General features: G+C 42.3%; 1 protein-coding gene across 2 annotated transcripts in view; it reads right to left on the reverse strand.

The window, feature by feature from the left end:
- Positions 1-1,097: 1,097 nt before the first annotated feature.
- The window catches only part of rspo2 (R-spondin 2), a 60,705-nt gene continuing 45,560 nt past the window's right edge, over positions 1,098-16,242 (reverse strand). For both annotated transcript variants that reach the window (XM_084356435.1, XM_084356434.1), the window contains exon 6: positions 1,098-1,679. In XM_084356435.1, coding sequence (XP_084212561.1) covers positions 1,564-1,679 — 116 coding nt within the window. In that variant the 3' untranslated portion in view covers positions 1,098-1,563. The remainder of the gene's footprint in view (positions 1,680-16,242) is intronic.

The following is a 16,242-nucleotide window of genomic DNA, read 5'->3' on the forward strand; positions in this document are numbered from 1 at the left end:
CAATCCTTTGGCTGGAGGTAGCACTTGTGTGTCACGCAGTGCGACATGATGGATTTCGCAAATGTTTTTAGAATCACATAATTGTACAGTGAAGTGAATCAAGGAAACGACAGTTTTTCAGAGTTTAGCCACATATATTATTAGCCATAGACAATAATGAAAGTCTTCATCATACAGTCACATGAAATGTATTTTAATAAAACACAATGTACACATATGCAGTCCTATGACCATACATTTGCTGGATCCTAATTATTAAACCTAGAATATGTCAAAGCATAGTTTGTCTTTTTTTCGTCTTCGTCTTCTTTTAAAACATTGAAATCAGTAGATGAGGTCAAATGAATGTAATACAACACTTTGCGTGACATCAGACAAAAACCTTTTCCACGTGTTAAAGATATGCACTGTTATAAGGAACTCAAAGAATATTTCAGCATATAAGAGTAACAGTATGAGGCAAAAAAAGAAAAACTTCTCACTGAACAAAAAAAGTACAAAATAGAATTAATAAATAATCAAATATATACCATATAAATGAAATAGCTATGTGGCGGCTATGTTTATTATTTGTTTTTTAATCATTTTAATCTGTAGCTCGGTATTACAACCTTTGTATCTCTAAAACATTTAGAACGGTGAACGAGTCAATACTGAAAATACAGTAATAAGCTTTCATAATTAGATAAACTATGTACACATGAGTCTGTTGCCATGCTAGTCAAACAACTAAATTTCTTCTTTTTTTTTATCCACACTATACAGTTAGAGCATAAAGCGGTCTGAACGTAAACAGTTTGTGCTGAGAATAAAATACTTTGCAACTATGCATGGTAATTTCTTTAATATTACTCTCAAAAATGTACATAACATAAAGGCCACACATGGGAACGCTCCGTCTCCGCTGAGAGGGGAAGGTGAGGGTAGTTTTGACATAAATATAGGAACAAAAAAACAGTCTCTTTCAGTTCAAGATGCCATTTTCTTGTCCATCAGCATCATTTGCTTCAGCCGAATCTCTTTCGTCTCCTCATCCTCCATCTTTATTTCATCCTCCCTGGTTCAACCCACCCTCCCCTCCCTTTCTGCGAGCAGTTTAGCTTGCCAACTCCCTCTCCACCTCTTCTATCCACCTCCCTCCATTCAGCTCTCCGGCCTCCACAGTCTCTAGTTGCCCCTCCGTCTTCCATCACCCTGCACGGTTAATGACATTGTTAATGACGGGAAATGAGTTCAGTAATGTCAACTGTAAAGGTCCACGAGGCGAGGCAAGGGGGTGGGGCTGAGAGAACAGAGTCACCTGGCTGGTCACTGCAGCAGGGGGAGAAGCAGCGGGAGGCAGAGGCATGAAGCATGTGTTTAGTGTGGTAATGCTGATATAGACTTATACTTCTGTATTGACGGACTTGTGAGTCATGGTTGTGTCCGGGGGGTGTTGGTCTGGGAGGCAGGTGGGGAGGTGGTGGGTCTTCGGGGATAGTCGTCGGTCAGAATATGGGTGCAGCAGCGGCTAGCAGCTTTGCGTTGGTTCTTTGTTCAATGGGAAGTCCGTAGTTTCAGTCCTCACTGGCTGGTGCGCGCAGAGGCCAAGTGGTCGCTGTGCTGGTTCTGGGCCCGAAACCGCAGCCTCTGCTTGTTCTTCTTCTTTGGTTCTTTAGTTCGGTGCTTCCCTGAGCCACCTGGGAATACAGAGAGAAAAAAAGAGAACCGGTCAACCCTTCAATCGGTACGACCCACACTTGTCAGATTGTCCAACCAACAACTGTTCTGCAATACCAACAACCTCATGTCACAATCAACTTTAATGTACCTTTTAATCTGTTTCCATCTGTTTTTTTTTTGTTTTTTTTATGATTACGTGTAAGGCATTTGATGCCCACATAAGGAAAGCAAACTCAGAATCCGATCATTTATCAGGTACTTTCATTGTGAAAAGATCCGCACAAAAACACGGTCTATCTCACTGACCTGGCTTTACTACAAAGAGAAAGTTGGCAACTGTGTGGTGCCGCACTAAGCATATTTGCTTTTAGTGCACCAGAGGTACTGCTGTAGTACAATGACTCCACACACTCAGTCAGACTCCAAACTGGGACATTTCTTCAGTGTCAGGTCAGGATATGTCTAACAAAGCCACCACTGATGGGATGATGCAACATGTTGGTGGGTGACAAGGATTGCAAGGGATGAACGACCTGAGTGAGCTCCACTTGTATTGATTTTACTTTGAGACAGCAATACATGCAAGCACAGTCACGAAACAGACAAGTGGAATGAATTAAGTGAACTCAAACTGCTTATTTTGGGCTGCAGAACCCAGCTTTGATTTGATCACACTGTCCAGGATTTGGTTAAAAAAAAGGTGTTGGAATAGGAAGAAAACCCCTTGGAAACATTTTGATTATAAGTACAGTCTTCAAAGTGCACTCTGAGTATTGATGGCTCCTCAGGATTCCAAAAAAGCCCTTACAGTGATGTCTGACAAGTTATGCAACTTTGGCAAACGAAAAAGGCAGACTTGCCTGAAGAAGTGACCCTTAACTGAGGGAACATCACATATCAGGTCTTGGTTTGCTCCAACCCTCAGGACTGAACCTCAGTTTCAAACAAATATCTGCTCTGCCCAACACTTTTCACTGTCACTGCCATAGAGAGGGGAGATAAGTATGGGATGTTGCATAACTCTCTTTCCAAGTTGGAAAGGTCTCCCAGCCCAAGGTTAATCCGTCCCAGGTTTCACTGGGATGGGCAAGGCATGCTGGGAGCTGACTTCCTGCTCTCATGGAAGCTTGTGTGGTGGAGGTTCTGCACCCACGGCTCTCTGTGACAGAGAAAACTCTGGCTACCGAACCACAAGGCAACAATCTGGCTGCCAAGGCCACAAATAAGATAACGAGGTGTGTGTGCGAGATGTATGTGTGCGAGGGGGGAGGGGAGGAGTGAGTGTGAGGGAATTTAAGGGAAAAGAAAATCTAATGGGGGGAAAAGTGGAGTAAGGCTTGGATGATGAGACGATATCTGGATCCTGATCTTGAACACAAAGAAACAAGCCACGCTATGGTTCGCTGAGGGGGGAAGCACAGGAAAGGGGCTGCAGAAAAACAAGTCTCGTTGTTTAGTTGCCTGATCCTGGGTCTTGTTACTGCACTTGTTCGAGCCTTTTCTCTCACGAAAAATAGGTAACGGTGTGTAAAATGTGGCATTATCTCTAATTGCCTTCTCACATGTGCTGGCATTGCGGTGGCCCCTTTAAGCAGACCTACAACAGACCTATTTCCCTTTCTCAGGGCTAGATTTGAAAATATTCGCTCGTTTAAGCCGACACGCATGAGAAAGCAAGATATTGCTCTGCTAATAGGGTCTCCCAACGAATAATACAGATGCATGCAAACATCAAACCATCTCAGAGCTATTTCCTGCAATTAATCTAATCTTGTTATTTTGAGTCACGTTGCCAATCCGAGCCATGGCAATAAAGTTCCTCTCACACAGATCCTAGTTAAAATCACCCTTTGAAAGCGACTTTCCCATCTCTCCCATCGAAATCGCATGCCCTCCAAACGAAAATATTGCCAGAGGATTTTGTACACTTGCTTTGCTGATGCCACTTTAGATTTTTTGCATGATTTACGCTATGATAATGTTTGTCAAAGTAAATCTGAAGCTGAAAGGCATTTGGCCTATAGGTCCGTTTTCCTAATTGCTGTTTAAAGAGGTAATTTTCATTCAAAACAGTGTTGCTAGGTGCATGACAAACACGGCTTTCAGTGCAATCAACTCAAGATGAATTACATTTGATGGCAATAAAGCACATGGTGCAGCACTAAACTCCCTCTGTAACGGGCAAAGCCCTCCTGGACCATTCCTTGGACGCGAGGCTGCATTTAAAGTGAAAAGGCCTGCATTTACAGCAATTGCTTGAAACACAAATACTTATGTGAGAGTTAAGTTAAAAAGTAGTTTTCCTGGCTTGTTCAGGACTGGGCAGAAGATCTGTAATCCAAAGAGTTTTACGCTCTGTGCAACAGCGCTCGCAGCACACATTTATATACACACACAAAACTGCAGGAAGGAAACAAAGTCAGCAGCTGCAAATGCAGACGGAGCTACAGAGCTCAAGAGGAAGAGAATGCAGAGAGATTTTTCATTTACATTGATTGGTCGTCTTACATTGATAAGACAACTTTTTAAAATCTTTTTCTTTTTCTTTGTCTGCTCTACAAAGGTAAAATGCAGTAACTGCTGCAAACACATCTGATCAAAATGGTTTAAGACATACACTGTAAAAATCTGACATAGTGCTCTTATTTTTAAAAAATCAAGCATTACCATAAAATTACCGTGCAGACTATTAATTTTAAGTTGGTAAGACTTTTTAACACATACAATTCAAATTTAATAATATACTTTACTTTGCTGGTAAAGTCAACTTTTAAAATTTACACTGTAGGCTTAATCAGACTTACTGACATCTCCTCTAGTACACAAAGTATACATCCGCCATTGGAATCTATGATTTCTACGAAAACAGCTTTTAAAATTTGTAGTAACTGAGCTAAAATTTTGGCTACCCATTAGCTTTTATCACAGCCATTCACAACTAAAATGAATTTGATTATGTAGTTAAACCACCTTTGAATCATAAATTCAAATATATTAATGTATAAATGAATCTATTATATTGATTGTGATAGCTTTAAAGATACTACACGAATAAACAAACATCAAGCAAAACAGAGCTACATTTAATCCTAATGAGCTATGGACTGTACTGTATAATCAATCCCTTTAAATTAGTGTAGTATCTTTAATTTTTAGGTATTATGTAAGTTCCAGTACCAGTGAGTACTTTGGGGAAAAAAAGAAAAAAGACAAAAAAATAAGCTGTCTGTCTTTGCGGGGCAGTTGCAACATTCCAAGACTTTTTTCCTGGTTTTTATGTTGTGCCTTTGGTTGGAGTTGATGACAGCCATCAAGGCACCGGACATAAATTCTCCCAAAAAAGAAAGAAAAAGCTATGAACATCTTTTCAGCAGGGAGCAAATAAACTCAGCTGATGCCTGATGCTTTCCAGTCATCGCTTCTAAATTGAATCCTTTAAATCCCCTTTTTGAATCTGGATATTGTACACATAACACCAAGTGTACTGATCCACTCCACACTGCAGCTCTGCTAAACAGAATAATGTACTTTAACCATCCCTGAAGATTAATTTAGTTTATTAATACAATCTGACTTTTATGAGCCGACACTTTCCCAGCAGAAACTGAATCCAATCAGACTTCTCAATAACAGCATTGTGTTTCAGCCTCAGCTCAAATGTCCCGAACTGACAGATGACACTTCTTAAACTCACCTACACAACTATTTCAGACCATATTTCATAAATTAATCTCAACGCTGACAGCTAGAGGGCAACCAATCCCCACAAAAGCCCCTTCCCCCAGCATCTGATACAGTCATAGTGAGATGGTCTATCATATCTACACCAGAACTCCCATTTAGCCTTTCCTCAGGGCACTACAGTCTGAACAACTGAGCTTTCATCATCTCATATTTACGAGCGATGTAATCACTTAAGCTGATTACCAGGGTTCACAGAGGAAACAGTTTAATTTGCCTGGAAAGAAATGATTAAGTCATCTCAATTGCTTTCAAAACCAAGAACAAATTCATAAATCTTACAGCATGTAGAGATAATTTTGTCTTGGAAGGCACAGTCGGCTTCAAATTTATTCTGTCTTTGTTTTGCGCTGCGAGGGTCAAATCAAACTATGGCTTTTATCAGAAAATGATCATCTTTATTTATACTGTTCTTTCCGCTGCGGCTGCATTTACTATCACTACAGCGAAACCACAATTTCACCAATGTTTAGTTTTCCCTCATAGATACAATCTCCCGCTGCCAGCTTGACGTTAGCTTTCGACTTTCTACTGAGAACTTAATCAAGCAAACAAACAAAAATCTCAAGTCAAGTCTGCAAATCAAAATGTTTTGTATTTCTGAATCAGAAGCAGATCCTGCGGTGGGATGCTTGTTTACCGCTGTCAGAGATGACCTTTGCGGAATTTTTTATCTATCTGCTGATGATTATGAGCCCTTTAGGCCTCTGCATCAGTTACTGTGAGGCTTCTATATCATTATCACCTATGTGCGCTTGAGAAATACTTAGTGTCATTTCCAATCTTTTCAGCTGCCAAACCAGTGAGCAAAGAAATATTAAACTCCTCCGCACGCACTGTGGTGGACGCTCCTCAATAACCTCTCAAAGCCAGCCGGGATCCACCGCTCTTTCTTTTTCTTCCCCATCCCTCTCCTTCTCCTTCTCCCTTTTCCCCTCTCCGTGTCCCTGTGATGCTATTTGAGGCTCTCAGCAATAATCGAGACGACTGCATGGTGCAGATCCAACTAAGAGTTAAGCACTGTTAGATGTATCATATTATTAGGCTCGCACTCCAGAATAATATCTCCTTGCGGAATGGCAATATGACTACTTGTCCAACTGATGCTCTGAAAGATAATCATTCAAATCCATATCCAGGGGGAAGGAAGCCAAAGCCAAAGCTCCCTTCATCTGTGTCAAAGCTAATATCTTTGTTTTGGAAAGGGGACCAAAGTCAAGAATATGCATAAGTTTACATGAAAGGAAGTCTGCATTATACCACAGTTTCATATTCCTATAAAATCAGGAGTTTATTTACATTTTTGTCACTGAGCAAACTCTGGAAGATATCTCTATTTCTTAGCTGGCCCCGAGGCAACTGTGGGGGTTTCTATATGTTACCCTATAATCACAGAGGCCACGACCTGCTTAAAAAGAGCATTGCACCGACTGTCGACACAGGCCTGGTGATTTCATCCACTAACGGCTCCGGCGGCAGTGCAGGAATCGAAGGCCTAATCTTATCTCCATTGCTTGCGGTTTGAGGAAAATCGATGGCTGACCTCGAGAAGGCATTAAGACGTACGGTAAATGGGATCCTATACTGCTGAAAACTCTCCCCCCGCTCTCCTGTTACCCCATCCCCTCCACTCGACGCAGACGGTCAATTAATAACTTTTGTAGGACACGGAGGGGGAAAAAAAAAAAATCCAAACAATTTTGAAGAAGATTCGGGTGGACTTAAGGAAGGTAAAGACGGAATTTTTGGCGGATCGTCTTTTTCATAAACAGGCCAAAGCGGAGGCCATTATTTGTGAGGGAAGGAGAGAACTACTGGCGCCAGTGAGATTTGATTTCAGTGGCAGAAATTGGATTAGCAGCCATTAAGGGCCTCCTCACACATACATTTATAATGCTGTGAAGGGGAAAGGATCTGTAGCCAGCCAGTGCTCTCTGTACTCGCACACCGACAACTCCTCTGTCTGGGAAAAGGTTACGGATGCTGACACTGCCCTATACTGCTGCTGAACTTAGTTTTCAGCTGATTTATAGGTGGGACACAGTGTTGTGACCTCAAGCGACCCGTGGTTCATTAAGGCGTAGGCAAGAGGTAGGCCAAGATTTTTAATGGCACTTTGTGCTACGGGGAAACACTGTAGAAGGCTGATTTGACATCTGAGGCAGCGGGGAACAAAATACAGATGTAAAGTGTAAAAAAAAATTACAAATACAGGCCTGGACAAAGTGAAGAAAGCTACAATATTTGGGAGGAACACTACTGGGAAATGCTGTGGCAGAAACGCAGACGTCAGATGTAGGAAAAAAGAAATCAGGCTTTTGACAGAGAGGACAATCATTTACAAGACGCTCATCTTGCCAACCAACTGACAAGAGGCTCTCTGCACAGCGTCACTTAGCCCTAACAAGGTTACTCTGGATCACACTCTTTCATTCACTTTTTCATTCTTTCGTTCCCTTTTCCCCCCATGCTCTGCTTACTATCACCACGCTGCGAGGCGAGAATGATTTAAAACATACGCATTCCGATTTAAAAAGCTAATGTTGGGATTAGGTCGGTCATTATTTTCTCATCTGTGACCCGGCAGAGGATCTGCGCAGAGATTAAAAAAGCAGGTTAGCTCAGCGCTCGGCTCTTTGATGCTTCGTTTCACTGACAGTAAGTTAAAGCGAAAACCCGGCTCGGAGATTAACTTCTCTAAGCAGAGAAGTCCCGGCAAAACATGCATGACTGACACGGTGATTAATATGCCCAATGGTCAGTACAGACAGCGTGTTTTTTCCCCTCTGGAGAGGGTCGATCACACCAGCGAGAAGCAGCCACAACCTGCCCAGCACGGCTACAGAACAGATGATGACCCTGAACGTTTAAGCTTCTCTCCAGAGGTCAAAGTCATGCTCTGCTACATTTCACAATGCGGGAACTGAACTGTACCCCCGCGCTGTTTGGGTTACCACCTCTGGCTCGGGCGCTCAAAGGTAGGTTATCACGTCGAAAACCTTCCATGACAGATGTTAAATTAGGCCAACTTCCAAAACTGGCTTTCCAGAGCTATTACCACTCATATGCCTTCACTTAAACAATTAAACTATGTTCCAGCAATGTTGGAAAGTTGTGAATGACTTCTTCCTACTGTTCTAGGAAAAATTAACCAGAATAATCCTTTAGGTCAGATTTCCAGATTGGAAACTTTGGGCACAATTTCTCAGGTTTCTGTCATTTACTCTTATGCCGCCTAGTCAACATGGTATTGAAATTCTTAAAATACTCATAGTGTTGATATACAGTGTTGACAGGTACACACTAGGTACATCTTTTTAAGCATCTGTGTAACAAAGCGTTTGGCAAGATCATTTAAAAATGCAAACAGTGACTTATTACTCTTTGAAAAAGTAGGCTTATTATTTGGCTAATTCATGAAAATAAAAAGTAATTTGCTACATTTCCTGTCACTTTGCTTTTGTTACTCAGCCCATAAAACCATCTTTATTTAATTGCAGAAACAAAAATCAGGACATGATGATTCAACAACCATCCTGCCCTCAGTTTTAAGGTAGGTATTTACAATCAACAGCTAGCTTACCTTAGCAATGGAACACACATAACTTCCACCTCTAATGGAAACCCAGCAGAAAACTGTAAGCCAACCAAAGGTGGGCAAATTTGTGATTTCTGCATTATTCCAAGGTAGGAATAACCTGGCAGTCATACTAGATAAAAAGCCTCAATTAGCTGTTTTTGTTGGTGTTACGTTGCTATGTGTGAATGAAATTGAGGTGATACAAACTCCTGTAAAATTAGGTTTTGTATTTGTATTAGAAATTATATTAATGTTAATATTGAATTGTATTTTGAATTTGACGCCATTCTGCCAATGACAAGTCAGAAGGTAGCGTGAATGTCTTTTCTTGCTTGGCTGCTTTGAATAACAGATATAATGATAAGATGTGAAAATATAGCAAAAACTAGCATCAGCTACCTAGCATCTAGGAAACAATAACATGATAGGCTATTTCATCTAAAAGTTATTACATTACTGTAATGCGTAAATGATACATGCTTTACTGGCTATCACTGATTGCTAAAAAATTGCTAAAATTATGAGGTCAAAATATATGCTTTGCATATTATTTGCTATTTGCATTTTTGTTGCTAGCTTGCTATGCTAACTAGCCAACTACCAATGCCAAACATTAGCTGCAACAGTTGCTGGTTCACAAGCATCTTACATGGTTCTTCAGTGGTTTTCCCGTGCCAAATCAAATTAACCTCTGCAACCTCATAACTCTAAAACTTCAGAACATATGTTAAAGCAATTTACAGTCTCCAAATATAAATATAAATACAAACAGAAGGGCTGACTGTGTTAACAAATATGATCACTGTTATTTTTTAAAAATGAGTTTTCATTAAATATATCACTTTTCAACAACAGCATTATTAACTGTCCTGTTAAAAAGGGTCCCACGCAGGAGCAGATGGTTTCCAACCAATCCATGTAGAGTTTATTAGTTTAAAGCTGCACTAGGCAAGATTTATAAGGAAAAATGCACCCAGGTTGAAAAATGGGGATTCAACAGGGAATAGCATCCAATCTAATTTGCCTGAATAAAACTCTAGTAACAGCCTCGTATATACCATACACAGAAAGTGTTTCATGTAAGGTTCACATCAAAATACAAATGACTCTCCTAAATTGCAGTGAGCAGATGCCTCATCCTGAGACAACTGGACTCAGCAACGAGGCCTAAATTTCATCATTCCAGTGGTAAAGTGGTTTCAGCCATTATTTCTAAATGTCTGGTGGGGGTACCAGACACAGAGAAGTAAGAAATTAGACCTGATGAGTAAAAATCACATGACGTTATATATGGTTTCTGGGCTGTGCCATCCTGCCAACTGTTACGGTTTTCCCACTTCCACATGAAGCTGCCAAAATGTAAAGACTTGTAGTTTAGCTTGAAAGCAGGAATCTATACGCACACTGTCGCCCCCTGCAGCATAGACGGCTAACTTTAATGAAAGCCTGGTGTTTATGTGACTCAGCCGCTGTACAACTTAGCCAGCTAGTGAGGAATGCCACTCTCTCTTAATGTTTCAATTTTGAATTAAGGCTTATAACTGATCATTATCGACCTTTTCCCCACTAAATGGAAGCTTGCTGTTCTGCAGTGGCTTCACACAGAAAATGGTGTCATGAGGGTAACGTCAGCAGCCAGGCAGCGCACAGGCATCACGACCGGCCTGCTGAGCCTGATGCGCCTTGAAACCGCAGGACTATGAGAGAAGTGAGCAGCCCCCTCTGCGGTCTGCTATCTCCCCGACTGACTCATCGACACATCTGGGTCTAAGTATATGGGGCTCTCCTGCCCCACGGGCACTTGGGTAAATGAGGGATAATTAGCTTTAGTTGACTTTAATGAATGGCTTAATGTTGTGTTTCATTTTCTGATGAGAAAAATATAAAGCTCAGCACTTATCAAAGGGAGTTCCTTTAGGCTCGCTGCTGGTGTGGGTCTGTTTGTTTTTGCATTTGTTGTGTGCACGGGGGCGAGGCAGAGCGAGCTGAAGATAGCAGCAGCGTACGAGGGAGTGGTTTAAAAATGTGACCGCAGATCCAAGATCAGGAAACCTGCTGGGATATACGGTAGCAAATTCATCATTCCAGCTGGGAAATTACAACAGATGTGAACTCTGTTTGTCTTTACTCGAGGAAAGAGAAGGGCCAGAGCACTCCACTTTGATTTCCGTGTCTTCTGTATCAAGATGAGATATCTATAAAGGCTTTGATCCATCTTATAATTCCCACAAGCTGTGATATAAAGCAGGAAGTGTCTCACAGAGTTATGATAGTCATTCATCCTTGGCTCGAAGTGTATTGCAGTGAGCTGATGAAATCAATCATTTTCAACAGACACAAGATCCAGCGCGCATTTATTTGTTCTATTCGATCTTTGATAACAAGCTGCCCTCGAGAAAGTCCGATATAACTGTCATCTGCATCCCCGCGTCGCTGCAGCTCGACGTCGTTCATTAGCTTTGCTGTGCCATTAAGAAGTGGAAGCCAATAAAAGCCGTAAAAGCTCTACCTTTTCCTTTTTACAGCAAATCAGGCTTGGCATCCCTTCGACTAACAGAATAAAACACACTCGCTCCACCTCACCAATCATCTTCTCTCTGTGTAAACCAGCACCCCACCAGGATTAACTGTGCACTTTTAAAAGCACCCTCATACTGACAGTGGATCAAACCAGGACAAGCACATCCCGCACCCCGCTATTAAACAAATATCTGCAACACTTATTGTTTATCTGAGGAGGTGAATCTGCATTTCCAGGAGTATAATGTAAGTCTGAGCCTCGGGTTAAGGGGGGGGTCCACCCCCAACGGAGGGCCCTGGTCTGGGGATTTACCTGACTCGGGCCCCCTCTCGTGAGCCTCTAGGTCTTCACAAACAATCCCGCTGCATTACAGCACCCCACCCCACTTTATGGAGAGGAATAAAATGGTTGTTAACAGAGCCATGAGGGGGCACGCAATAAGGAGCGCTGAGAGTGGTGGGCTTTAAGCGGCCCAATGCGGCTGTAAGGTCGAGGAGGGATTTTTACAAACAATTTGTCAACACTGTAAACTACTGACTACTACATGGCAGGGTGTAGCATGGAAAATAAAAGTGTAATTGATTGAGTTTGCAAGCTTATCTACTGTGTAGTTCTCCTCCACTGTGTGGAAGCCACTCATGGGTGCTATCAGAGTTTCGTGTAACATTAGCAGCTCTGTCCTGCTCTTTATTGGATCAAAACAGAGCCAAACTCATTAACTGAGATAGTGTTGCATCTGCCAAACATCGGAGAGTCCTAATCCTAAAAGCCTTTTTCTGTTGTAATGTAAAAATGAAAACATTTTGTGTAAAAAGTGAAGCTGCCAAACGGTTGTGTCAGAATGCAATAAAAGTGCAATCTTAGATTTTTTCCTTATTATCCTGACAACACTAGGACCTAAAACTCTACACACCAATACAAGGACAATGCTGTTTAGTCATTTCCATGTCATGTAGACGGATCATCAATTGGTGAGGTTTCTTTCTTATTATGTGACCTAAAGCCATTCCCCACCAGTGCGATACAATGTGTTACAATACAGAAAATCCACTTTATTTTTCCACATGACAACTTTAAACACTGGGTGCGGTGCAAACTATCTGCGGTGCCATGATCCATTTTCATCTGAAATTAGGTAAATGATAAACTTATGTTGACAATATGTTTGTCGTGACATTAATAAGTACATTTCACAATCAGATTTGGTCTTAAGCTCATTTATGTTACATGAATGAGGCCCAATAAGTCGCTCTGGACCCCAAATTTGAAAAGGCGTTTATGCAACATAATCAGGCTAACGTTAGCTCAGTTAGCCGGATAGAAACAGCTAATAAAGTCTGCCCATGACGGTTGTAAATTCAAGAAAATCAAGAACCGGTTGTTTCAAATAGTAGAAAGACGTTCGATGGCATATCTACCAGCGATATCACCGTAAAGTGCATATGTGGTAGGCAAGAAGAGAAAGATGACAGGCGTAGCAACAATTTCTAAGCGGGGCGGGGAGTTACGGCTATTTTGAGACAGAACAAAGTGACCATGTGTGATCCACACAATCACCATCTCCAACATCCATAACAATGTGTGCTTGTGCGTGAGAGCTTTTCAGTGCATGTGTTTAAATGCGTGCACACACTCTCCAGTCTCCTATTTCCACCTGGTCTGCATCCTTCCTTGTCTCTGTGGGGCTTTGCGTAAGGGAACAGGGGGGGAGGATATAGGAGGAAATTGTCCAGCATGATTCCCTCTTTATATCTCATTTCTGCGCAAGTCCTTTTATCCCTCCTTCTCTCTACTGGGAAACCCCAGGAGGAAATCCCTCACATGTTTGGACATGGAGCACAACTGTCCCAAAACAGGACCAGACCCTAACGAGTGGGGAGCCAAGCTAAGTCAGACGGGCTTAGACAGTAAAACAGAGACAGGGGCCATCAGGATCATGCCACAATCCCCGTGCGATGGCCAGTGATGAGGGAATCAAGTCTGACCGGCGCTTTTTTGTTTTCTTTAGTTGTTCGACTAACTCTCGAAAGGCGCTGACGTTTGTTTGGTCTCCTCTGATGATCCAACAGCCTGCGCATATTTTTTGATAAAAATAGTTCATTAGTTCACAGCGGAAGAAAAGCGGGGAGGGGGGGATGTGTTTGATGTGTTCCCAGAGCTCCTGTTGCACAGGGGAGAGAGGTAAAGCCAATTCAGGAAGGGCTTGATCCTCTCTAAGGCCTGTGCTGCATCAACCACTTGTCAAACACCGGGCAGACAGACAGCTGAGTGGCTCTGACAGATCTGATCACAGACACGGGCAATAACAGTCACCGCCGCTCAGCTCCTCTATCCAGGCACCGCTCACCCACTCTTGTCAATAATCCACCTTCGACTCACTAAAACACAAACAGAGGGCTCCGAGGCATATGGCAGACATTTTCTTGTTGTTTTTAGCTGTGTATGATTACAGTGCAATTTCAACGGTCATTTCAGGGTCTCACCTCGCCGAGGAGAGGTTTGTGTACTCCAGAAGGCAGCGGCATCTGTCAGAGATGCAGCAGGAGAGGGAGAAAGGAATCAAATCAAAGGGAGACTTAAGCTCCCACTAATCTGAAAGAAACGTCTCAAGGCCTGTTGGGATCACGGTCCTGAACCTTGCCACCCAGCGGGAAGGAGCATTTATGTTTGAAGGGATTGGATATGGTACCTGGAATGGGTCGAGTTTCATCACATCGACCACTCAATCATGTCTTGAGATTTTCCTTAGAGAGCCATCATGTTATGTCCTCTGACAGGGCAGTATAATGGATACTTCTGGCAAGACAGAACACTCATGTAGTTGAGGTAGATGCGTGTGAATACACTAAATGAACAACTACAGTTCAGGATAAAACACAAATGTGAGTGTCTGAAACGAGGAGGGCGGCACCTACCCCAAGAAACATTGAGATTCAGACCCATTGTAGGTATTTTATTGTAAATGACTGTATTTCTATCATTAAATTTCCTTTCAGAACATATCTTAATGTTGACATATTGTATTTAAATCAATAAAATGGTGATACAGATTCCACTATTTACATTTTAAAATTTTATTTAAATGTTTTTAATAAATACTTTTGCCTGCAACCACTGAAACTGGACAAACACAAGTTCAGGAATGCATCTCGCACATACACCTGTCATAAGTTACAGAAATTACAGACTGACTTTGACTGACAGGATGTCTGAGATTTTGTGATCCAGAAAATCACATTGATGTAAAAAATGTAGAAACCAACAAGAATTAACAAGGTTTAAAGTGTGATAGAAAAACATGTGCATCATTGTTACTTTAAAGCTGCTACTGTGAATGTTTGTTTTCTGTTAAATTTGATTTCAAAAGTGTTGCTCATAGTGACAAACCCAGAGAGAATTATCACCTGATCCTGCATCTGTCTTGCCGGGCTACATGCTTTGTGTTTGTGCCCGAACCACAGTGGGTCGACCGATCAGCATCCTTTGAGGAACTAGTTGCGGATGCGTGTGTCGTTAAGATGTGACAAACAGCAAGAGAAGTGACTGTTGGTTTGAAAACAACAATAGTGGCTCCTCATGAGGTTAGCAAAGAGCAAAGACCGGCACTGAAGGCTTTTCTCATGGAAAATATGTCTTCACTCTTCTCTCAACTTCACAAAGAGTTTGGTTTACCAACTGCTATCAACTCCGCTGGTGGTAGCGCTCTCCTACTGTTGATCTGATTGATTTAAGTTAGCCAGAGTTATATGGTGATAGCCAGGTGGTTTGTACTGGTGAACACAGTGGATAATTCAGCAGCTAACGAGACAGATATGTTCTGCAGTAGTTAATGCACTATCACCTCTATAAGGGGATGATAGGTCAATGTTGTTTTCACAGTTAGGTGCCTGTTGGCTCCAGACCAGTGACCTGTTTCTTTGCTGGTTGGTGCTTGTGTTTTATGCAGTCAGAAAACATGTTACGGTCTCTAACTTGTGCCTGTATCTGCTCTGTTAAACTGAAATCCCTAACCTGTGACATCACCTGAGTGTTTGGCTTTTTTCCTGTTGATGGGAGTGTAGTGCCCTACAACTGTGGTAAATTGGCCCTGGCCTCTACTTACCACTATAATGGCTGTGCTTTTAGTCTGCATCCCCCCTGTATTTGTCACTGTTAGCTCACACACACAGAAAAACACCAAGACACACACACAGCCAAAGGCCGGCAGGCCTATACTTGCTGTTTTGTTGTGTCTGCATGTCTGTTTGCTGGGTCCACGCTCATGGACATGAGTGGGTCAGAAGCCACAACCTCTCTCTGAATCACCAACTGTAATTAAAAGCTGTGATGTCTCTATAAAGACGCCCTCCAGTGATGGAGAAAGACAGGGAAGGATGGTGGAAAGAGGAGGAGAGGAGAGGAGAGGAGAGGAGAGGAGAGGAGAGGAGAGGAGAGGAGAGGAGAGGAGAGGAGCTGAGCTTCTGGTGGTTGAGCCAGTGCAACTGTGCACCAGATGTTTTCAGGCTCCTCGCCTTCCCTCTTTACTCCTCTAGCCAGACCACTGGAGAGCGAGAACTCCAGTGCACGCAGCGCTGCCTCGAACAATGTGCGCCACGCGAACACATCCTCCTCTGTGACATGCACATTGCTCCTCAGACAGCACTGCACTGTGATATGTGATACATGATGTGAGAGAGTGTCGTTCGAGTGGGAGGCAGGAAAAGAGAATGGAAACAGGGACCAGGGAAAAGGGTAGATA

The sequence above is a fragment of the Pagrus pagrus genome (genome assembly GCF_965226575.1).
Source record: "Pagrus pagrus genome assembly, chromosome: 7".
In the NCBI taxonomy this organism is placed as follows: domain Eukaryota; kingdom Metazoa; phylum Chordata; class Actinopteri; order Spariformes; family Sparidae; genus Pagrus; species Pagrus pagrus.